Source organism: Cimex lectularius, unplaced genomic scaffold (genome assembly GCF_000648675.2).
Source record: "Cimex lectularius strain Harlan isolate CLEC.00 unplaced genomic scaffold, Clec_2.1 scaffold21, whole genome shotgun sequence".
Classification (NCBI taxonomy): Eukaryota; Metazoa; Arthropoda; class Insecta; order Hemiptera; family Cimicidae; genus Cimex; species Cimex lectularius.
Window position 1 is genome coordinate 773,829 of NW_019392671.1, and position 26,315 is coordinate 800,143.

General features: G+C 36.4%; 1 protein-coding gene across 2 annotated transcripts in view; it reads left to right on the plus strand.

The window, feature by feature from the left end:
• The first annotated feature begins 15,293 nt into the window (after nucleotides 1–15,293).
• Nucleotides 15,294–26,315, plus strand: part of LOC106668560 (protein jagged-1b) — a 226,271-nt gene continuing 215,249 nt past the window's right edge. Inside the window, exon 1 of one of the 2 annotated variants that reach the window (XM_024225310.1) lies at nucleotides 15,294–15,495. In XM_024225310.1, the coding sequence (XP_024081078.1) occupies nucleotides 15,445–15,495 (51 nt within the window). In that variant the 5' untranslated portion in view covers nucleotides 15,294–15,444. The remainder of the gene's footprint in view (nucleotides 15,496–26,315) is intronic. The other variant, XM_014397429.2, reaches the window with a different exon arrangement.

The following is a 26,315-nucleotide window of genomic DNA, read 5'->3' on the forward strand; positions in this document are numbered from 1 at the left end:
TCTCGGTGAAGCTTTCTCTAGCTTCTGGTTGAAAGCATATACTAACGGCTTATGATCAGTAATCAGTAATCGTAAAGGTACGCCTTTCCAAGAAATGATGAAATTACTTAATACTTTCGTAAACCGCCAGTAGTTCGCGATCGTAGGTGCTATATCGCTTTTGGGTTTTATCCAACTTACGAGTAAAGAACGCCAGAGGTTGCCATGTTGACCCATCTTCTGTTTCAGCGCTGCGCCTATTGCTACGTCCGAAGCGTCCGTTGTTAAAGAAATAGTAGCTTCTGTCTTAGGGTGGGCTAGCAGGGCCACATTGCTTAAAGCTTCTTTTAGTGAATTAAAAGAGACTGCCATTTAATTTGTAAACTGTAACGGTGTACGATCTGAACGAGAACCCTGGCAAATGGCGTTCAATAATGGAGTTTGAATATGAGCGGCCCGTGGAATGAAACGATGATAAAAATTTACCATCCCCAAGAATCGTCGTAAACTCCTCACTGTCTCCGGTCGAGGAAAATCCACCTGTACCTTATCGTGCCGTGGGGCTAAACCTTCTTGTGTTATTTGATGACCTAAAAACTGTACGGTCTGTTTGTCAAAAACACATTTGGATGGGTTAATAGCGAATTCCGTGAATCTCCGAAAAACCGTACGTAAATCTGATAAATGCTGTTCATAAGAATCCATAAGCCACCAAAACATCATCCAAATAAGCATAGCAAAACGGCAGTCCTTCGAGCACCCGGTCTATAAACCGTTGGATAGTCTGCGCCGCTCCACGAAGGCCGAATACCATACACGGAAACTCGAACAGACCGAATGGAGTTGTAATGGCCGTCTTCGCTACGTCTTCTTTCCTTACTGGAATCTGTTGATAGGCCCTTACAAGATCGATGGTTGAGAAAACAGTTTTATTAGCCAAAAAATGGGTACAGTCCTATAAAAACGGAATAGGGTAACGATCAGGAACGCATTAAGTTTACGATAATCGCCGCAAGGGCGCCAGTCTCCGTTTTTTAGCAACTAAATGCAAGGGACTCGCCCAAGGGCTACGAAAAGGGCGAAAAAGGCCTTGTTGTACCATGAAATCGAATTTACACTTCGCAGTGCTAGTTTTGCCGGAGCTAAACGTCTAGGATGAGAAGCGAAGGTGGGTCAGTAGTAATAATGTATTGTTCTATATTATGATTCGTTGTCTTTGGCGCGATAGACGGGCGGGTCAATGAAGGAAATTCCATTAAAAGTTTTCTGAAAGGCGAAGATGTTTCTATAACGAAGACTGAAGGTGCTCGAGTTTGCTGTACTCCGAGAGGCGTCTGTAGTAGCGTTGATCCGTCGATTAAACAAGAACACCGCAAATCAGTCAGTAGATTAAAATGTATAAGTAGATCTGCACCTATTATTGGTTGAATTACGGTAGTAAGTAAAAATGCCCTCTGAAAACAACGACGAAGACCCAAATTCAGATTAATTAGCTTAGTGCCGAAGGTGTATAAAGGTGAACCGTCTGCGATAACTAAAGAGAATTTTGAAGGTCCACGACATTTATCTTCACTTGATGCTGGCCATACTGATACGTCTGCGCCGGTGCCGATTAAGTACTTAATATTGGTGGTTTTATCAGTGACGAATGAGCGGTTTTTTTTGCACCGCCGTTTGAGCATCCGCCATTATTTCTTTTTTTCTCTCTCTCCTTCGCAGCAAGCGGAAGCCCGAAGGGGCAGGCAAGGCGCAGCCGGTTTTCTTGGTCTATTCACTTTATGGTACCAGGGTTTATGTTGGATGCTAGGCCGTATATTAGCGTAGTACTGGCCTTTCGTTGTTTTGGACTCGTTTTACTGTTTCTGCCATTTCCTCCTTGCAATTTGTTTCAGGTGAGCCGTGATATCACATGGGACGATAATGTTGTAAGTAACCCCATTCTGTGCAGCGTCTTTTGCGAGTAAGTCTACTTCGTTGTTGTGCCTATTTACGTGATGCGCTTTGACCCAGATGAAGTGGAGGTCAACCTCTTTTTTATTTATTTTCTCAATCATATCCAGCATTTCATCTATTAGGGGATTCTGTTGGCGAGTCGCATATTTGATGGCCGTTAGCACGCTAAGGCTGTCGAAGATTATGACAGTTTCTTGGTATTGTAGTGTTTGAATATATCTCAACGTTTCAAGTTTAGCCATACTCTCGGCTGTGTATATTGAAGCTATATTGGGGAGCTTAACTTTTTTAAATGTCTTATTTCTAGGGTCTAATATTGCTGCCCCGACTCCCTTTTCTGATTTCGACCCATCCGTGTATACTACTTTTATGCTGTTACAATTCCCGGTTTCAAAGCAGCCTTGTATAGCTTCTGTTTTTCCTTCTAAATCCTTAACATTCATTATCACACTTGGTCTATAAGTCTTTGGTTCCCAGAGAGGCCCTTTCGCCGGTCCCAATACCTTATTGCCCAGCACTAACTGTTTCATATTCAGGTAGACCTCCAATAGCCCTGGTGTCTTTTGTCGTCTGTACCCTGGTAGGATTGAGCAAGCAAGGTTGTTAAGGCCTACCGACACCGGATGTTCACTATTTATAATTCTGTGTGTTAAGAACTTTCCTGTTAAGAGTTCTCTCCTTGTACTTAGAGGGGGGGATATTTGATTCTACTTGCAGAACATTAGTGGGAGTTGATATCACCCAAGCAACATCTTAACGCTCTGAATTGTATTCGGTCAAGAATCATTAAGTGTGTTTTGGCTGCGCCCCCAAAGAAAATACTTCCATAGTCCATGACTGATTGAATGAGGGACTTATATATTATAGTACATATGGAAGGATGGGCGCCATACTTTATTCTCGAAATAGCTCTTAATACGTTTAGGGCCTTTTCGCATTTCGCCTCTGTGTATTCTAGATGTGGTTTCCATAAAAGTTTCCGGTCAAGTATTATACCTAAAAACTTGTGTTTCATGGTTGTCCTTATTTTTATTTTTCCACTCGTTATAAATTCGGGTTGTACTAGTCTTCGCTTCCGTGTTATAAACATAGCTGAACCTTTTCCTTCCGATAAGGAGAGTCCTAGGTTCTTTGTCCAATTAATAAAGCTATCAAGTGGTGTGCTGATTTTCTGTAGTATCTCTTTTACGTCCTTTCCGTGAGTATAGAGTGTTATATCGTCGGCAAACTGGCAAAATTTGATCTGTTCTGTAGCTGTACTTTTAAGTGTAGATGTGTGGAGAGAGAACAAGAGAAGACTTAGGACGGCTCCTTGCGGAAGGCCGACATGGACTAGTCGTTCCCATAATTTGCCCGTTAACTTGTGAAAAAAGTGTTTTATTTTTGCCTATATTAATGGTCGTACGAATGAATCGTCCGGGTATGCCTAATCTTAACATTTGATGTTTTAATAGATTAATATTTACATTAGAATAGGCGTTGGAGATATCACAGAATAGGCGGTTATTTATACCTCGACTGCAATTCGCCACTTTTAGCCGAGGATTTATTTTTCCTGTGCGGTGACATAAGAGCAGGGGAGGGTTGACATTTAGAAGCCCTGCGACCGAAGGTTGCATGATACCAGCAAAATTCCACGTTGTTTTTGTTGAAAGGTGAGGAGCTGCGGCTTCGTGGTAAAATTTGGTTATTACGGCCATTATTGCGACGATTTTGAGTTCTAAGTTCGCTAATCTCTAAGCTCATATTTTCAATTTTTCGCTCCAGCTCGAGTAAACGCTCGTCAGTTAAAGAACATCGACTAGGTTTGGGTGAAACGTCTGATTGCAAGGGGCACAATCCGGGTCTTTGCACTTCCATCATCTTATTTGCCATCGAAATTAATTTTCCGGTTGCGACTTCGTCACCAAGTACCGATAAAGTTGAGTGTACATTGCTGGGCAATCGTTGTAGCCAAAGAGATCGCAACAATTCGTCCCCGACTTTCGCTCCGCCTAATTCGCGCCTTTTTCTAAATAATTGTGAAGGTTTCTGATCTGCTAGTTTCAACTCGTTTAACAGTTTTTTTTTAATCGTAACTGTTCGCTATCGGCAAACACTTCTATTATCGCCTTTTTTATAGTGTCGTATTTATTTGTCGTAGGAGGATTATTGATTACATCGCTCACCTGTTCGAGCACTTCTCAGTCCAAATAGCTCACAATGTAGTGAAATTTGGTTTCATCTGCGACCACTCCACAAACGTAAAAACTGGACTCTGCTTGTTTAAACCATAAGCTTGGCTTTTGCTTCCAAAAGGGAGGTAGTTTCTCCGCAAATCTGGCTATGACCGGCTCCGTAGTCTTTTCCTCTTCGTTTTCCGACTGTTTACGCCGAAGCGTAATTTATTCTATTTTTTAAAATTAACTAATTTATTCTACTTTTTTTTAAATTAACTAATTTTTAACAAGAAAAATAGAATAAATTACGCTTCGGCGTAAACACCGACATTATGAAATGTATACATAAACTAACGAAATCGTCGGGGTCACCAATATAGTTTTATACACTAAGAGGTACAATAAACAACACGTATTGGTCGAAAAGATACTCTTTAATAAACTTCTAAAACTCGCTTTTTTTAGGCAGTGTTGCCAAAATGGTCGCCACAAAAAAATCAAGATGAGTGTCAAAAGCGGGCAGGTATCGATGGTTTAGTGATACCATCCACTATCTCCTTTTCTTACGCCTTTTTTCTTCGATTAGTTTGTAGCCACTGCATGCAGTAACCGCAGCAGCTGCAACAGCTTCACTGTTGTCCATCACGATAGGTAGTAAGTTGAGGACTCTAACGGCACTTGGCAAATATGTATTCCCTGTTTCCACAACTAGTAGGAGGTTGTACAAACCCCGCTGTTGTATATAGGCACGCTGTTTGGCGAACGCCAGGACGAGCATCTCTAGACTTGGCAAACATTCGGCGGCAATCGTTATTCAGCGAATACCGCATGCCTCGAGCCACCTCAAGAACAGTCTAGAAAGTCCTCACAAAAATCTTTATAAATACTTTTTAGCTATAATGGGGAGTTAAATTGAATGCTATGAAGTTTCCTTTTGAATGGAATAAGGATAATTTTTTCCATAAACCTTTGAAACAACCTTCTAGTTTATACAACATAGTCGTAATTGTCAAACAAGAAATAAATGATTAATAAAAAAAAATAATTGTCACAAACATAAAAATAGAATACATCTACCAAGAGTAACTCGTTCGAATAGAGACGTGAATTGAATACTGAAATTATTTGAATTAGGTAAAGTAAGCCGAGTCTAAAAGTGGTACAATCAATCTTAAATACATGATTTATTTTTAAATTAAGAGTGAATTATTTAAATTGATATTCTTCACATTTTTCTTCGGGGCGAATCGATGTGAGCAATCAATTATGTATTTTTTTTCGATAGTTAATTTCTCAACGTTTACTTGTTATTCATTTGAAAGTTCATTATGTGTGGTAGGAGCAAAAAGTTATCGCATGTTGTAACAGACCTAATCAAAGCCCAAAGTAAAAGATCCTATGTTCCGCAATGGGGTATTCTGGAGCTCCCGCTGGTTTTAATGTTTATTAATGATCTCCCTTGGCGCGTACATTCTTTAGATCACAATGTTGTCAGACAAATCCTTAAATTTACGTCTGAACAAAATGAAGAAAACTGAATTCGTTCTAAAATCATTCTTAATAATAAATTAACATCCGATTCTAAAGAAATGTCTTATTCATATTTTTCAAATATTTTAAGGCCTATTCAATCCGGTTGGCGCGTTTCTCACTAGTAATGTTCGCTTTGTCCGCTATTTATAATATAATATAAATTAACACTTATAATTATTATTTTCCTTTATAATTTCTGTTTTCTGTATTAGAAGTATTGACCTCTTTTTCACTTACGAACTCTCTGGATCAAGGTATGGTCTTGAAGAAGGAAGCAAATTTAGTTGCTACTGCCAAGCTTTCGACCTATTTTAAGGTCATCATCAGGGCAAAACAACCTTAACTTTGTCAATCTATAGACATTAAGGTTCTTTTGCTCTGATAATGACTTTAAAGTAGGTTGAAAGCTTTGCAGTAGCAACTAAATTTTCATTCTTCTTCAAGACCTTTCCTTGATCCAGAGTTTTCGTAAGAAAAAAAAAGAAGAGTTAGATTTGTTGGATCAACGTCCGACGTCACATAACTTCTCAGAAATGAATTGAACTACATCATGGGGGAAATCATAACTCAAAATCACAAATAGTCAGCTTTGTCAGTAGATGTAAATTTGCTTCAGTCGGTCCCTGAATCCCGGTGAATGTAGTCTTCGGGCTTTGCTCTTTCCTCACCATACGTAAATCACATCAAAACTATTCAGTGAATGCATCCAAAATCTCTAAAATCTGGGAAAACCTGATGATATCTTGGGTACCAGGACACAAGGGAATTTGGGGCAAAATAAAAGCAGACACACTGGCCAGAGTAGGATCTGCAAAACCATAGGCCCTGAACTTATTCTTAGGGTAACAAAAACAAATATAATCTTCCATCACAGATTGGATACAAAAAAGTCAAAACGAGCAGTGGATAAACTCTGGGGCGCTAGACACAGTAAACTTATTGTTTCGTAGACGTCGGCGGGAGTGAGTATTGGATATCTACCCTCCAAATCCGGCGTTACCAGGGATAGTTGCCGGCTGTTGCGTAAAGGACTTAAGGTTAAAAAAAAATGAATAATTCGTTTGATGATTAAATTTATTAACTGACAATATATGATAAAAATTCGGAAACTACAATCTGGCCAGAAACAAAACAAAGTGAACGAATATATAGATATATAGAGAGTAGGTTATGAGAAAGTTAATACAAAAAATGTCAATGTTGAATTAANCACACACACACACACACACACACACACACACACACACACACACACACACACACACAACGATTAGGTTTCATTTATAGCACCTTTTAAATCCCTAAAATACATTTTTTATAGGAAACAAAAAATAGACATTTTTCGGCTAGATATCCATTTCTTCCCCCATGACCGGTGTTCCACATAAAAAAATGTGTAACTCCTCAAGATTTTAGCCATATACTTTCATCTTCTATCAATAATCTTTTTAGATTTCATATTATTATAAGCGAAAAAATAAGGATTAAATCAACAAACACAATGAAAAATTTTATTTTATTTTCTTCCGCTCTCATTTATGTACTAAGGCCAATTTTTCGGCATCACATGTATTTTATAAAGTTTTAACGACCTGTATAGTTTCTAGTAGATCAGTAAAGTAATTTTAATTTTAAAACAATTTTTGTGAATTGTGACACAAATAAAAGGGGATGGCGAAAAACTGGGTTAAATTTTTTTCCAGAAAATTTGTATTCAGAGGTTTTTCGGTGTCCGAAAAACGAATTTCAACTTAGTTTTTTGTTGAAAAAATATTTTTACTTAACTTTGTACGTTAATTTTGACCGATTTTCATTAAAACTCCGTAATCCCACGTCTAAGGCCTCCCTCGTACGTTTATAAGCGGATGGACTTATAACAATAGTAAAGGTCTTATTTATTATATTTATTATTATATAATATATATAATAAATATAATATATAATACATAATATATAAAAGTTACGCCTGCACATAACCACTAATTTAGTGACAAATGATATATTACCCCTGTACAAATTCAGAGAATGTATTGCAAGCAAGACCACTCTTCGTCAGATCCACGCGGGACTCCGAACGAGAAGAAATGTTGTTTTTAAAAAAATTAGTTTCTTACATCGAAACCATAACTGGCGCAGTCGGTAGGACACCTGCGGAAAATATTAGAGAATATAATTGTCTTCAATTTGATTGTTTACCGCAAGGACCAACCGAAGAGTCTCTACGCAGGAAGTCACATGGAAATGTGTCACCTAGTACTGTGAGTTGAATTACAAACTTTTATAAATTTTTGCGTGCCATTGCCACCAACAAAATAGGTCTTATAAAAGATTTAAGAAAAAGTTTTTACGTAAATTTGAAATTAAAAAAGGTGTTGAAAAATCTTGTAAAATTAAACATAAGGCACATAAAATAAGTGCAGAATTTCATAAAAACATGAATCTCCCGTTTCCAGAAACATTAAAAAGCGAGTATCTTAACACGATACCCACTTTTAAGGGCGACCCTGAAGTGTTAGCAAGGTTCATTGGTACTTGTCAAAAATTAGTTGACAAATTTTACATAGTGACGAATCCGGGAGATTTTCAAAATGAGTATTTATTAGCAAGTATCAATTCGAAAATTCAGGGACCGGCGGCGGAAATAGTCTTCAACTCAGGCGCAAGTATTTGGCCTGAAATAAAAAATGCATTGTTAACCATTTAATCAGATAAGAGGGACATTTACACCCTAGTCCTTGAACTTTCGGGATTAAAACAAACTAACAAGAGTTCGTTTCAATTTCTTGAAAAGATTCAAAAACTTTTAAATCTACAAATTAGCAATCTCGATAATTTAATGCCGGACGATGCTGACACTGGGTGAGATCTGTAGGAAATTAGGTTTAATGATTTTATTAAAGGGATTAAGATAGCCCATGAGTTCTCTTTTGCAAGCTAGAAACCCCTCAGATCTTAATGAAGCGCTCAATATGCTTACTAATGATTTTCAGCACCAATCCACTCAAGGATCCAAAAATTTTGGACAGGTAAGGAACACAAAAGCGTATCCACCTAGACCGTTCAGATACCCACAACATCCACCATTTTCGCCACTACAAAAACATTACACACGACAAAATTTTGTATACCTTAACGAAAGGAACTACCAACAAGGAAACCCAACACCGATTGATTCTCGGCGACAAACGAAATGGCCACGGATAGCTTTAGTGAAGATATACTTCATTTTTTACACGAAAATTCGAAGGTCGCGGGTTCGAATCCCGCTCGGGACACTGACTTTTTTATCTCAACTAGAAACCTTAATTAATTGATTCGAATTATTCTTATTCAACTTCCACAATAAATTCGACATGCTGTTCGGGTTAGATAGCATGAAAATATTAAAAAGTATTATTAAAATAAAAGTTGATCATAGAAGTGACGGCGAGGCCGTTCTACCTAGTCAATCTTTACTGGGAACACATATTCCCGATTGCTTGATTAAGGTGAAAAATCATGAAGGGTTGTGCCGTATCGTCAACGAAAATCATGAACGAGTAATGGTCGAATACGAGGTGGTGCCCTTCGAAAATTTGGAAGGAACACAGCCCGATAAAGAAATCAATTTCTACTTAACTGGTCTCGATACAAATGATAGAACCGACCATATGAATAATGAAGAAAAGAAGGCAATACTTCATTTAATAAAAAATTACTCCGACATTTTTCATAGGGATGGTCAACCTTTAACTTTTACAAATAAAATAAAGCACATAATACGCACCAAAGACGAAATACCTACGTACACGAGAGCCTGATAAGCCCTATTTTAAACCCTTCCTTAACAAGGGAAGTTTTAGGAGATTCACAAGGTAGTGATCATTTCCCAATACTAATAAACACTCCAGACAATCATACCCCATATCTAAAGCCAGACTCTTGGAAAATAAACAAAACCGATTGTACACTATATAAACAAACGGTGTCTCTAGAAAACCTCGTCTTGAACGAGCAGAACCCTAACAAACTTATTCAAAATCCCAATACAAGACTGCTTGATGGCGCTCGCCGTGCTATTCCACGAAGCAAGTTCAATCAATACCAAAAAAGACAAGTTCCATGGCGTAAGGAAAAATGTCAAGAAGCTGTTAAAAATTGTAAAAAAGCCTTAACCAAATTGCCATCCATCAAGTCACAACCTGGAAAGGTATAACACAGCAAAAATTCAAGCTCGATACACAATCAAAGGAAGCAAAAAGCAGTCATGGCTAAATTTCCTTCAAAATACTAACTCTAACACTCCAGTAACTATTTTTTGGAACACAATCAGAAAGATTAAAGGGCTCGGCATCTCCCCTCCAGTATCTTGCCTCAAAATCAATAATGACTTTGTAACAGATCCAAAACAAATCTCTAACAAACTTGGAGAACATCAATACGAAATTTCATCATCAGCAAATTACACTTCCAGTTTTACAGCTATTAAAATAAAAACCGAGAGGACACCAATTCCAATAGACTCAAATACACCCCTTCCTTTAAATCTTCTTTTCACACAAACAGAATTTGACATTGCCCTAAACTCGAGAAAAGACACTGCGCCTGGTCCCGGTAACATCTATGATCAAGAATTTGAGGGCCAAAGGCCGTGAAATAATCTTAAAAATTATTAACAAGCGAATGAGATCTTCCTTGAACTCTGGTCAAGTGCGATCGCGATCCCCATACTCAAAAAAGACAAGTCCGAACACGACGTTAAAAGTTATAGATTAATTTCTCTAACATGTTCAATGTGTAAGTTGATGGAAAAAGTGGTATCTAACAGATTACAATGGTTTCTAGAATACAAAAACTTTATATCCCCCTGGCAAAGTGGATTTAGCAAAGGTCGAGGCGCTCGTGATAACCTAGTTCAATTAGAAACAGCGATCCTTAGTGCATTTAACAATTCAGAAAAGCTATTAGCGATATTTCTTGACCTCGAAAACGCTTTTGACAATACCGGGAGACAGTTGATATTAGTTACCCTAAAAAGATTTGGGATTGATGACTACATGCTAGCATTTCTGCTAGCAAATTTTCTGAGCAATAGGTCCGTTAGATGTGGTAACATACTGTCAGACAACTTTGTGCAAGAAAATGGTGTCTCCAGGGAAGTGGGTTAAGCGCGCTAGTTTTTTGTATTAGCTTAAATAAAATTATAGAAAAAGTTCAACTGCCTGTTCGCGCAATGCTATATGCTGACGATGTAATTATCTACATAAACGGAAAAAACCCTCTCATGCTACAAGACTCACTACAAGAAGCTCTAAATTCAGTTTATAAATGGTTAAACCAAAATGGATTTAAGATATCCTCCGCTAAAACTACTGCTGTCTTGTTTGCCAAGAGACGGACACGTGCCCTTTAGATTTGGCTGGTACTCCAGTTAGATTCGCTGATGCCGTGGGTTACCTGGGGATCATTTTCGATCGAACACTTATGCAACACCCATCTAAAATCAACGAAAGTTAAATTCCTGTAATCCCTTAACCTTCTTAGAATGATTAGCTCCACACGATGGGGCTGCGACAGGACCAGCCTTTGGAGGCTGTATAGAAGCTTGATTAGTTCCAAAATTGACTATGGCAGCAATACAGCTCCGCTACAGACAACAAAATAATTTCCCTAAATAGCATACAAAATACTTGTATTCGCATAGCCACCGGTGCCTTTCGATCCAGTCCAGCTGAAAGCTTAAACGCAGAAGCAGGAGAACCCCCTCTCAAACATCGGCGGACATTCCTGGATCTAAAGTTCTTTGCAAAAATCTTATCTAATAAATCGCACCCACTCAGAGATCTATTTACCGGTTATAATATATTGTCTAATGAAATTCTCCTTACTCAGAACCGAAAACACTAATTCGTGCGAGTATCCCTGGCCCTGCAATCTTTAGGAATACAGGTCGCAAAAATACAGCATTCATGCGTCTCGCCACTCCCTCCCTGGACGTTAAAGGACCCAAACTTTTGTCTCACACTCTCGAAATTCCTAAAAGTGAACACCCATCCTTACACTTATAAGCAAGAGTTCCTTAAAATCTAAAATGAATTCTTAAAACTATTTCCAAAATGAACCTTCCCTTACACAGATGGATCCAGGAGCGCAAAAGGGGTTGGTGCCGCATTCGTGTTAGGCGGTAGAAAATATTCCTTCGTAATCTCACCACTATGTAGTAACTATAGTGCAGAACTCCTAGTGATCAATAAATCCCTAAACATAACAGCTTTGTCAAGAAATCACCTGATCCTTTGTACGGATTCTCTTTCGGCAGTATATGCTTTAAAAGGTATTTTTAGCCTGAACTACATCGTACATGACATTCACTCTGCCATATAGGACCTTTACTGCAAAAATGTACAAGTCACTGTCATGTGGATACCAGGACACTGCGAGATATCCGGAAGTGTTGAGGCAGACAAAGCGGCAAAAAGTGCCCAGAGAGAAAGCCATAAAATAAGTGAGGTGCCGCAAGAAGACTATTATGCATGTGAAAGCCAAAACAAAAGAAAAATGGCAACTAGAATGACTTAATATTGGAGAAAACAAGCTAAGAACCATTAAAGTGGACATTGCACTACGGACCACCTCAGTTAGAATGTCACGAAAAGAAGAATGTGTACTTGCGAGACTCAGGATAGGGCACACGCGGATTACATGGGTATTTGATGGCACGCGAACCTCCGCCTATGTGCTTGACATGTGGAGTTTTAATCCCAGTCAAGCACATACTGTTAGAGTGTAAGATATACAGAAGGGCACGCATGAGCAGCGGGCTGCCTGCTTCTCTACCCGAATTGCTAAACGACAGGGAAAAACAATATCAAGATTATTTCAATTTTTAAGGGAAACAGCATTGATTGGTGAAATCTGACTTAAGGGATGAAATAAAGAGGTCGGACCTGTGGCGGGGCGGCAGATGCTCGAGTGCGGGAGGTGTGGAGGGGCGGGGGGTGTGTGAGGACTTGTGGGCAAAAATGCATGCCCCAGACCTGGGGACGATGTGAATGTCACACAGCCCATGCACATCGTCAGTAGGAGGTACTGCAAGAGAGATAAAGTAATAGTATAAATGCTGAATATCAAATCCTTGAGAATGCTGCCTGTGTCCCTCGTGCTGTCTGGCTCCTCGGCAAATGTAACCCTCATTGTGGTTGCTGCTTTAAAAAAAAAAGATATAAGAAATTTTATGAATATTGAAAAAATCGAAACCATTTGGAATGCGGAAAATTTTTGGAATTGAAAAATAATTTCTTGTTTAAAAAAATATTTGAACTTAAAAATCCGTGATCCCACATCTATTCCTTCCAGTTGTAAGTTTATAGGAATGGTTTTATAACAATAATAGAGGTCTTGTAGTCGTTTTGTCTTTACGTTTTTAAAGCCAATTTAACCCAATCTATATATACATAAAAGTGAATGGTCGTATGTATAAAAAATGTATATTTTTTCTCCGATGTACGGTGTTCAATTAAAAAAAAATCAAAACTCCTCAAAGTGTTAGCAGATGCATTGTAACCATTGGGAGGCTAAATATTTGTACTTTCATCTCATGTAAAATTATTTAGATTTTATATTATAACAAGGGAGAAAAAAATAATTAAATTAACAATCACCCTCCGTCATTTTATTTTATTATCTACTGTTCTGATGTACACGATGTCCGATAAAAAAAATGTATAATTCCTCAAGATTTTATCCAATCTCCAGGGTATTACAATCGATGGAAAGCTGATTTGTTCTATATTTGGCCTATATCAATAATGTTCAGATTTTTGTTATTAAAGTTTGAAAAATAAGGAGGAAATCAACAAAAATTCTTTAAAAGTTTGATTTAATATCTCCGGTTCTAATTTATTTTTGCCATTGCATGAAGATTTATGGTTCTAGAGCCCTATGAAGTTTCCTATGGATCGGTAAAATTGTTTTACGTAATCACCGTTTTTGTGATTAAATGATATGATATATTGATATACAAAATTTACAAAAGACAAATACGCTTTCGGTAAAGTTAAGCATCATTTAAATTCGTTTTAACCGCCTGTTATCGTCTTCAAGTACGAATTTTACTGAAGGAAAATTTACCTAAGGGATTATGAAAAAATAACAAAACAAAAGTTTTTAATTCCATAATTTTGTTTATTGGACACAACAATATTTTAAACAATTAATACCGTGTTTAATCCTTTATTAGCTAAAACTTCTGTTCACCTGTTATGGATGCTGTTAATAAGGTTGTCATTAATTTCATAAGGAATTTCACTCCACAGATGATGCAACGCTGCACTCGGTTGTTCCAGGCCAACTGGCTGCGGATGGTGATCGAAAAGTCTTCTCTGCAAAGCGTCCTACACGTGATCAATGGAATTGAGGTCTGGAGACAATGTGGGAAGGGCACATGGGAAATAACCAGGTTTTCTAAACATTGATGAACAACTCTGCTCTATGAGGTCATTGTCATCCAGAAATCCAAAATCCCTACCAACGAGATCCCTGGTTTGGGGGATGTATTCCTCGTTAATTTCTTGGACATAACGGACTGCATAGGTCGCCTTCAACAAAATGGAGTCAAGTGCGTCCTCCAGTGTTGATTCCAGCCAGACCATTACACCACCTCCTCCAAACTGCCCGGATGGGGGCACGAACTGGAGCATTGTACCCATCTCCTGTTCTAGGTAGACTCTTCGGCAAACATAACAGCATTCTAATTGGTACTCTCTTCTAGGCGCTGTTGATTATAAAGGCCTTGCCTAAACATCTTGTAGTTTATTCAGGATCTGGCGGGCATTATGGAAATGGTTCCGTCTTACAGCAATGACAATATTTCTGTCCTCCCTTAGCGTCATAATGCGCTGTGATCCACTACCAGGCCTCCTATTGGCACTTCCACTTTCTCTGAATCGGGCCAAAGCCCAGGAGACCACGCTCTGAGAAACGCCAATTGCCTCTGCGATATTCACTCGATGACTAATTTTCACAATAATTTTGCCGACTTCTGGTTCAAGATGATGTCTTTCCATGGTTAAGGAGAATACAAGTGAATTAAAATGAAGAAAAGACGAGAAAAGGTGTTTGTTCACAAAATGAGTGATCTTCATGTTTACGATTTGTTAAGTAAATCCGTTATTAAAAATGAGGGTTAACATTTGTTTCTATTTGGTTTGTATTTTCTACTTTGTTTTATATATCTAACAAGAACATATCGCTCGATTTAAGTAAAATTTATGGAATAAGATTAAATTACAAATATTCCTATTCATTTATGTGCAGCTTAGATGTTTTTGGGCTGATTTAGCCACGGAGAAAATTTTCGGTTGTATATTTGAACTATTTTAAAATAAAGTTGTGGGTTTTATGTGTCGGTCGGCCATTGGGGGATTTTTTCCCCTTTGTTTAAAGGTTGGTTGTTTTTAATAAGGCGCGGTAAAGGACAAAATGCCCGTTCGCCGTCTAGCCGGCCTCCTCTTAAACCCGTAAGCAAAGGGGTTAATTTATTCCCGAAAAGGAAGAAGAAGAAGAAAAAATACACACACAGAAGAAGAGAGGTAGAAGAACGAAACCGTGGTGGTGGGAATGGTGGGGCTCAAGGGAAGCGAAGGGGAGGCGAAGGCGGAGGAAGACTTCTGGGTGAGGGAACGTAGAGTGAGCAAAGAGTAAAGAGAGTAGGAGAGTCAAGTCCGAGAAGTCCGGTATTAAATCAGTTGGGCTGTAGATGTGAGCTCGTCAGGACGACTGTAGAATGTGAAGTGTTCAAACAAAAGTGTTTATCTGTGTGTGTGTGTGTGTGAGATAGACAATGTGTTTAAGAATCTCCATACTCCCATTTCTCTTAATCGCTTTCCTTAAGGTAAAAGGATTATTTTTCTATTTAAAAATTAATGTCTTTTTTTTAAATTTTAAAGTTTTATATGCATTCTTATAAAAATTTGTTTTTCAGCAATTTTAAACAGTCAATCATTTAACAATTTTTTAAATACTAAAAATAGGTGGATAAAACAAATATATAATAAATTTATACATATAGATGAGTTAACCAAATTTTAGAACAATTTAGGCTAAGATGTTGCATCTTTTGAATGGAAAGTATCATTAAATGTCACCATAATCATCTAATGTTGTCACAATATTTTTGTTTTCTTCAAATTATAGGCTGTTTTGATTTTTCGATCTACCCGACCGTTGAAATCATCCGGTTTCGGCCCTATAAACAATACACCTTGTGTCACGTGATAACCCAACCTTTGGTACTTAATTAAAAGGATATAACACAAAACAGTCTGATCCTCTGGTTAAGTTTTATTTTTCGAAACCGTACAAAATATGTTTCGGATGTTAAATCTCGTTTGACCCTTTACTGGATACTAAAGGTATATTTAAACTTGCATTATTCTTACTTATTATTAAAATTATTATTAGGCAAAAATCCTCCAGGTTTTAAAGCCGATTATATTCCTTCTTGTAATTAATTTTATATGTTGGACACGATGGAATTTCAGGCTTTATATCTGGAAAGTTTAAATTTTGACACCCTTTATACATGAGTTCTGATTAGGAGGGAAATATTAAATCGCATCCGGTGCAGAAATATTCTTTATCAAACCTTTCGATAAAACAGGAGACAAACATGGTCCTGTTTTAATCTCCGCGTAAATTCAGAATTTAAAAAAAATTGAATTTTCTTTTGTTAGATGAAAGGGGGTTGAAAGGCGATGGAACAAATTGTGCCCTTAGAGTCGGTCCAATTATGATTAATGTCAATACCTGTTGAGTGAGTAGTTTGACAAATGTGCATATGATTTCTCTATTGGTGGTCTTTTGACTCGTTCATCGAGTTGTTTAAAATTCAAAAGCTATTCATCGGTTTTCTTTTTTAGTCATGTGGCCAAATGAGGATCTATATGGCGCCTTCTGTTTTGACAAGAAGAAAATTTCTATTCTACATTATACGGAGGAAAATTCTTCCCATAATGAAAGAAAGAAAGATTGTTAAGTCAGAAGACTTAATAAAGTAAGAATTAAGTAATTAAGTAAGAAGACTACTTTATACTGAAAAAACTCCAACCCTTAGCCATCAATTGAAAGGTTTTTCATCTACTTAGTTCCATTCTCATGATGATAAAATCAACTTGATACTGCTTCTTATTTTAAACGTTATATAAAATATCACCTTCTCCTCAAAACAGTACAAGTTACATTTATCCGATATCTACAGTTACAACTATAGTAAATTTAATCTAAATTTTAGGTCTGTGTCTAGACCTTCTTTAATGAGTAACGTTTAAAAGAAATATTCTTTTTTTTACAATTAAACTGCCGTTTTTTGAACAGAATGAAAGTGATCCAATGAAATTCGGATCTTTAGAAGTGGTTCAAACATTTTTTTAAAAGTTGAGAATCAATTGTTCTGGTTTATTTTGCCTGGATAAACTTGCGATTCGTCATTCCCATCTTTTACGTATAAACTATGTCAAAAACGACCTTCCTAAAAAAATCAACTCCCTGCTTTTAATTACATAAAATTTGTATGAGGCAAATTGGGTAGGAAGGGAAAAAATTCGGGCTCGATCTGAAAATCGCTTCTCCTGAATAGTTGTATTTTGGACATTTCTACACATTTTTCCAAAACCCTTCCTAATATTGAACTGTTTTTTTTCTTTTTGTCGAGCAATAATAGGCAAATTATTGTACCCAGATAAATTTTTGAAATACACCCAGAAATAGAGAAAACATTTTTGGCTGAAAGCAATCGATTTTAATAGATTAGCGACTGTTTTTCGGGCCAAAAATGCTTTTCTTTTAATATTATTTATTTAATACGAAACTAAAACACTTTTTGAACAGAATGAAGCTGGCCCCAGGAGATTCGGAGCTTTAGGAGTGGTTCAAATAATTTTTATAAATTTCTAACCAATTGTTCTAGTGTATTTTGTCTGGATGGATGGTTTATCCAGCTAAGCTGTTTGAAGACGCTTAAATGTTATGTATATTCTATATCAAAAACTTTTTTTAAATTTGCCTAATAGGCTGAAACTGGTCCCAAGAGATTCCGAGCTTCAAAAATTATTCAAATAATTTTTTAAAAGTTGCGATTCAATATTTTGTTTTAATTTAACTGGATAAACGTGCGATACTCCATCGTCCAAGCTGTTTAAAGATTCTCGTCTTTTGTGTGTGTTCTATGTTAAACACTGCCTTTCCAAATCGATCCAAAAAAAAAGGAATCGATGTGTAAAATTTTTATGACCTAAATTGGCTGGGAACGGAAAAAATTCTAGTTATTCTAGCAAATCCAAAAATCCCTTCTCCTGACAAGTTGTAATTTTTCATTTTCCGATACACTTTTCAATTCTCTTCATTATATTGAAACGATTTTTAAAAAATTTCTTTGGGAAATTCTAGGCCCTCAATCGTAGCGAGCTAGTTGTTAAAAACTCACCCACTCTGCGGGGGAAAATATATATATTTAAATAAAGAATTGTGTTCTTGGTGTATTTTGCCCTGAAGAACTAACAACCCGCCTTTCCTTAGATTGTTTGGAGAAACTTTTCTTTTGTATTTCTGTGTCTAAAACAACCTTTTTAAATAAAACAACCCCTATGCAAAAGAATCGTAACGTTTTTATGATGCCAATTGGGAACAACGGGAAAAATTCAAGCTCGATCGGAAAATCTCTCCAAATTCGTACTATACTAAAAAAAAAGATTGGTTCTAACGGTCCAAATAGATTTTGAGAAAATGTTACTGAAAAATGGCAGTTATTTAGCTTCTCTTGGAACAACTAAATAACCCGAAAAAATTCAGAAATATGGTAAAATTTTAATGATTTGATGCTTAATAAGCAGAAAGTACAGACTCTCCTGAAAAAGAAATACAAATTAAAGTACATTGAGTAGAAGCTGTGTTAAAGAAAATAATAATAGGTATAAAACCACGTATTCTTCTGAAAAAACTCCCTACTCGGTGATGGGCAGCAAAGACCAAAAACCTATCCAATAAAAAGCTTGCAAAAATTTCCCAAGTTTTTCTTCTTTTAGTCAATCTTTCAGAAAACAATCCGACCACTGGAAGTATTTTTTGAAAAAGTATTGAACTTGCTTTCGTAGGTTCGGAAGGAGCGTGTTTCATGAGATTGAAAAGTTAGGTCATTTAATTATTGATTTTCTCTTCAAAACAATTTTTCTTTAAATTCTTTTTGATTTCCTCGGGTTAAAAAATGTTTTATGTAATATTTATTTATGTTTTTTAGGAATTGCAATACGTGAAGGCCTCCTTTCTCGAACATTTCCTCAAATTTCCTTTTGGCATTAGTCCGTCTTTATTTTGGCGTCCACTTTGTTAAGGGTTTCTGTCTTTATTATTCTCTCCAAGTCTGATATTTTTGGGAGCTTCACAGTAGAATTTACCCGGTTCGATTCCGATAAATTGTGGGAATTATTGCAGTAGAAAATAAGCTCGAAAGTTAGGTTCTAAGTTGATAATCTATAATTAATTATTGTCTAAGACGTCTAAAAGATCACAAAGTTCAATTTAAATTCACGGCGAAAATTTCGATTTTGTTATAGTTTTTTAACTCTCCTGAAAACAATTTTCACGCGTGAAACTGAATTTTTCTTTAAATAATATCGAACGATATTAGTAAAGAATTTTTAAAATCTTCAAGTACTGAAAAGTTATGTCTAAAAAATGCTTTAATTTAGTTTATATTAAAATGAATTTACAGTTTATGATCGAAGAGTTTCTAAGTCTAGAAAACATCGACAGATTTTTTACAATCTTCAAATTTTTATTAAATTAAACTGATTAGTTTTTTAAATTTTGTTAGTAACTGTTCTTCACACATTTACAAGCATGTATATAAAAGTTTATTCAAATTGGTTAAATTGTTTATGAAAATTTGAATTTGTTTATGTAGATAATTGTTTTTTCGAGGGATCGCAACAGTAGACGTCATTTCAACCCTCGGGAGTCGGTGTTTTTGAAAAAAGCCCCATGTGTAAAGTATGTCGAGTTTGAATGCAGGGCCGCTCGATTCGAACCCGGGAACTTTACAGTGAAGAGCGCCGTGTCAACGCCTCTCCCATTTGTCCTTTCTTAGGAGGCATATTCGTTTGTTACCAAGATAAATCGTCCAGTGTTCCTTTCTTTCTAGATTCATTAATTTTCAAAAAAGCCGGGGCAATTTGACACCATGTAGAGTCAGAAGGAACATTTAAGTATGATGCAAAAATGATAAAAAAAAACTCGGTAGGCGAAATCTCATTCTGAATAAGGAAGGTCAAATCAGGGAAAAGGATTTACGAGAAGAAAAACCTAAAAGGACTAAAGGAGTGGTTGTGGAAAAGTTAGGGCATCAAACGTTTCTGGTGAAGACCGAAGAAGGAAAGGTTTGAAAACGCCACACAAACCAACTGTGGCCAGGGTCATCACGAAATTACTAGAAAGAACAACAAGACGTTCAGAAAAAAAGGGCAGATGAAGAAATGTGGCCGTCAAGTGCAGAAGAAGACGTAACAATCACCCCAGAGGAGGATAGTACCAAGCAAAGACCACATCAAGAGAATGGGAAGGCAGAGGCTAAGGAAACATCACCAAAGAGGCTACCGGAACCATTGTAGACCACACCAATCGTGCTGCGCCCAAGAGAGAAGTTAAACCCAGCAATGCGGTATTCACCCTCCAGAAAGTGAGTGAAGTATGGATACATAGATTACATCGTATTCAGAATTGATTATTAGAGGGAGATGTTGTATATTGTAAAAATAAGAGAGATATCGATTTGTATAACAATCTATTTAGTCGTTTAGAAATCGGAAGGGAGTTGGTTGAAAAAAGAAGTGTCGTTTACAACGTGTTTTTTTGTTAAATTGTACCTCCAAGAAATCTTATTATACTTAAGTTCGGGATCTTATCCGAAACTGTAACATAGAGAATTAATATTTTTTTAATAGAGGAAGAACCAAGGGCATTGCAATGAGGCAGGAGAAGCCAAGTTGCCAATAATCAAGATAAATAAATTTTTAATAAATTATTTTTAACTAATACAAATCCTAACAATTGTGCTTAGAATGCAGTAAAATCAGGATCCCGTTATTTCCTTACCTCTTGCTTTTGCGAAATATTTTTAACTTTTCTTGTCCAACGTTGCCTCAGGGCAACACCAACTATAACATATTTGTTAAAGCTGAACTAATCCCATAACTTTAGGGCGGGTGCAGTGTTTTCATTCAAAGTTTCATCCCATCATTTTTTTTGGATCCAATCTAAAATCTCAATCCTGGAATCTTATATCTCCAAAATGGCTCTTCACCCCACCACTGCATCTTGTATCGATTGTTATATGTGACAGACATAAAACTTTTTATACGCAGTTTATTATTTAACCATTTCTTAGTCAAAGTTGCTTCAGAGCAATGCCAACTTTAATAATTTTGTTTAATGGCAGCAAGAAATCCCATTAGCTTAGTACGGGCGCAATGTTATTGGTGTTAGATAGATAGATAGATATAATATTTCAGGGTATGGTATACTGCGCCCTTTAAGAGCTATTGTATCCCCTGTGCTCTGCCTAAAGCACATCGGTGAGTCCTATTTCATCAAGAAACTTGATTAATAGGCCCGGTTTCAGTGGTTGCAGTTCCTCCATGGTCACATTGTACATCCCAAAACACTTCCTCCTGCGGGCTAATGTAGCTCCGCAGTTTGTTAATAAATGTGTTGGTGTCTCTTCTGCTTCTTTGCAGAATCTACATGTGCCATCTTGGATTATTCCAATTTTCTTTAGATGTCCATTTAATCTACAGTGTCCTGTCAGGAATCCTGTTAGGATTCGCAGTCTATTCCTGCTTCCTTTGACACATTCTGTGATTTCTTTCTTGCCAAAATTGATTAGAAGAGTCTTGGATTGTCTATGTCCAATAAGTGAATTCCAAAGTTCGCTCGTTTTCTTTTTGTCCTTCTGTCTGAGGTATTCGTTAATAGTGTGTATTCCTATTCCACAGAAGGGATGTTATTGGTGTTATGTTTATACCATTGCATTGTCAACACTTATTTATTTAAACTCAAGGGATTTCCCGTAACCTTTTAACCAAATTGCTAACGTTCGTCTTGTTCTAAGTCAACATTGGGCCGTAAAGGGTTAAATGCTGCCAGTGGTCAAAATGAACAGAACAAGGCCGGATCCAAAAGAATCAATTCACCTGGACTTGGATAGTCATCAGAAAACTCGCATTGATAGGAGGACATTGTTATATTTTATTGTTTAAAAGGCTCATATATTGTAACCGAGTGGATTCCGCTTTAAAGGAGGCCCGGGTTTATTGCCTTCTCGCGGCCCAAAATTCATTAAAGTTCACCTTTGAATAAAATAAAGGTTAAGAACCCATTATAGAATTAGTAGGTAGTGAGGTAATCAATGATAAGCAGATACAGTTGAAACAAAACCAACTATTGCAGCATAAGGTTTAGAAAATTCATAACAAAAATAACGATAAGAACAAGTAAGACTAAACAACTAATAATAAAAATAAGAATATTTATCGTTGAATGAACATTACATTTGATTAAATTAATATTACTTAAATAGTATTCAGCCGTACGAGGTGTACCTCGATTCGAAATATTATAATTTTAGATTAATCTGCGTTTTCAACCCCCCCCCCCAAAGCTCTTAGTATGATTCCAACTTTTAAATGTTGATTTGAAGATTTGAGCTTTTTGCAAGTACGACTATCACAATATTTTAAGCCGGAAAACCATATCGTTTAAATATAATGAGAACAAGAGAGGGCTCGAGAAGACAACCTTGTAGAACATCGCATATTACTTTGAAGAATTCATATCTTACTTCAGGATACCAGAAATACTATTAAGAATATTTGGAATTTTATGATCTGGAGGAGGGGTTTGAAGCATGGGGAAAATTGATTCTTTTGATAGTAGTTGGTTTTCCTTCTGAGCTAAAAAAAAATTTATTTTGATAAAATTACACAAATTTTGACATATGTGTATTAACGGGAAATACGAATTGTTGTGATAGAGGGCCATGCTTCATACTAGTATGCTTCCTAACTTCCTCAAAAACTACTCAGCCTAAAAATAAAATTTAAAAAGACTCTTGTAAAGCGTAACCTCTACTTTAGACCATTCAAAAACAATAAACTATAAAGATAATGCCGATTTGTATGATCAGAGGGGGTTTTTCTTCTAAGTTCCAAAAAAATTAATTCAAATCTTCTTTTAAAAAAATCTTTATCTTGGTTTGTTTTTGAATTTTTGACGTTTGGGTAAACAGTAATGGGAAATAAGAGTCTTGCGTGATATTTGGAGAACTAGGCTTCGTGTTGAGGTCAACTTGGAAGTCTACTCCCAAGTTTTCTCAAAAACTACTACTCAGAAAAATTAAAGTTTTTTAAACATAAGTTCTACTTGCAATCATTTCAAAAAGAAAAATACCATGAAGAATATGGCTTCTTGGGATATGGATTCTTATGATCTGAGGGGGTTGACGCTTGGGGACAATCGATTCTTTGGATTGTAGTTGGTTCTTTTTCTCTCTAAGCTCAACAAAAATTAAATCAAATTTTTGTAATCATTGCCTATATGGGATGTCCACTTACTAGATTACCCCTTGATTTTTCAAAAACTACTTCACTTGGAAAAAAAAGAGCAGGTTTTTTTAAGCGTAAGGTTTACTTTCAATCGTTCGAGAAAAAAATTCTATTATCAATTTGCGGGTTTGTATAATCAGAGAGGGCTGAGGCTTGGGGACATCTGTTCTTGGATTGTAGTTGGTTTTTTTCTCTCTCTAAGCAGTAAGCTCTACAAAAATCAATTAAAGTCTTCTTATTTGAAAATCTTTTATTGTCTCTTAAATTTTGACATTTGGACAGTAATGGAAATGGACTAAACAGTAATGGAAACTGTACGTGTTACGTGATATTTGGAAAACCCTGCCTATATGGGGTGTTCACTAGTATACCCCTTAATTTTCTCAAAAACTACTCGACTTAGAAAAAAATAAATAGGTGTTTTATGCATAAGGTCTAGTTTCAAACATTTGAAACAGGTTTTTGAAATTTTGTCCTATGAATAAACTGTAATGGGAATTAAGAGAGTTGCGTTGTAGTTGGAGAACCATGTTACATACTGAGGTCAATTGAGTAGTCTAGCTCCTGGCTTTCTCAAAACCTACTCAACTTAGAAAAAAAAGCATCTTTTTCAAACTTAAAGTCTACTTTCAAATATTCCAAAAAATATTAACAATTTACGGATTTGTAGGACCTGGGAAATTAGAAACTTGAGGTAAATCGATTCTGTTGACAGTAGGTGAGATTATTTTTTTTTCCTAAGTCCCACAAAAATGAATTCAAGCCTTCTTATACGGAAAATCTTAGTCAATGATTGATTTTGGGGAACAAGTGTTGCGTGATATTTGGAGAACCTGCCTATATAGATATAGGGTAATGGATAGGGTGTAGTATATCAACAAACCTAGGGAAAAAAATAAACAGTTTTTTCAGCATAACCTCTACTTCCAAAAATATCTTACATTTTCATTCTAGGTTACATTCTGGTAAAAAAAAGGTTCACGTTTGAGAAAATCAGGGGGTCAGCACTTGCAATTTGACAATCTGTATTGTCAAATTAACTGGACGTTTTCTTCTCCTTAAAATGAATTTTTATTGCATTTTGTATTTTATTTTCGATGTATATTGCGTTACAACTATCCCTGACCATTACAGTGGTAGGTCATGTTAGTAACAAATTTGTACAAATCGCTCCTGGGAGTACAGGACAATATTTGCTTAAACGTAACGGAGTCGATAATAAATTAGTACGGTTTGAGTGGTTGGGAACATATTTTCAAATTTAATATTCCAGTTTGTAGGAATCGTTCCAACGTTCTGTACAGATCCCGTGTTGGAATGCCTTCTCGCACATTTCGTTATAAATCGGCTCCCATTACGTTTTAAACCAAGATAAATTCGAACGAACCGAATACAAATTTCCGTCTCCGAAAGCAATTGCTCAGAGAAAATGTGGCTAACGAACGCCGCCGAACTGGTTCTCTTATCTGACTCCATTGACTTTAAGGGCGAACACTTAAACGTTGGAGCAAACTAGACCGTAAAACCTTATCATTTTTAAACTTTTTTCACCTTTTAATGGCATAGAGTTGCCTAAAAGTATCTTGCAAAAAATTCGTTACCGATTCCCTTTTAACACTCAATCAATTCTTATTTTCCCACTTACTCTGCTGTTACATATAATACCGCGGTTCGATCTAATTCAATTAGCGTGTTACGTTAGAAAGGGGTCAAAACTGACAAATTAAAAAAAAAAAATTACCTAATACAATCTCGGTATTAGATCGAATCTTTCAATTGGACTTAAAAAGTAGTGCGTTTACATAAAAAAGTATAGACTCAATAAAACTAATAAATTAATCAAATCTGAAACATGTAACAACGAGTAATATTGGAACATCCGTTATTTAGTAACAAAAAACAGCAGAAAGATTGACAATTGTTCAAATTGAGCTAGCAAACAATAACAGTAACACATTAATTAAGGATTAACCGTAAGTTTTAAATTTAATTGAACAAAAACAGCAAGGAAAGCCGTACCAGAATCATCAGAAACGACATACCTACTTGTACACGTCGTTACATGGGTATAAAAAAATCGCATATTTTCTTTCTTCCCTTCGCGGGAAAAAATTGGATTGTGGATATGTAACCTAACCCGTCCCTAAAACTAACCACAGCCCTATCCCTAACCTGATATGTTCCTACTCCCATCTAATCTAACCTTGAATTGAAATTATGAAATTCCATTACTGTGAAGAATCTCGAGATTACATTTGAGCTGATAGTGCTCAATATTTTCAAGTCAAAACACACAAATAAATTTTGCTTTCCTTATTCAAACGATTTTAGCCTTTAAAAGGAATCGTATATTAGTCTTCTGAAGATGTCGATAAGCCGAAACGCTTCTGATAGACGAAAACAGCTAGGAAATCCGGACCAGAATCATCAGATACGACCTAACTATTTAGTACACTTGGCTTCTTGCGTATGAAAATCCGCATATTTTGGAGAAATATCGAATCGTAGAATATGTAACCTAGCAATAATACTAACCCTAACCCTAACCTAACCTAACCCGTTCTTAATACTAACCTTAATCTCACATACCCCTAACCCTAACCTAACCTAACCCGTTCTTAATACTAACCTTAATCTCACATACACCTAACCCTAACCTAACCTAACCCGTTCTTAATACTAACCTTAATCTCACATACCCCTAACCCTAACCTAACCTAACCCGTTCTTAATACTAACCTTAATCTCACATACACCTAACCCTAACCTAACCTAACCCGTTCTTAATACTAACCTTAATCTCACATACCCCTAACTCTACTTTTATCAATACTCCGAAGAATCTCAATAAGAAACAAGTTGCTTTGCTTGTACAAAACATTTTGGTGTAAAAAAATAAATATTTTAGACCTATTAATGTCCTAAACCCTATCCTATCCTTAAACCTAACTCTACTTTCCCTAACCAAACCTAACCTCACATCATAATCCTAACCATTATTAAGCTAACCTAATCCAACCCCCATTGACTCGCCGGTAACGTGAAAGCGATGACGCTAAAA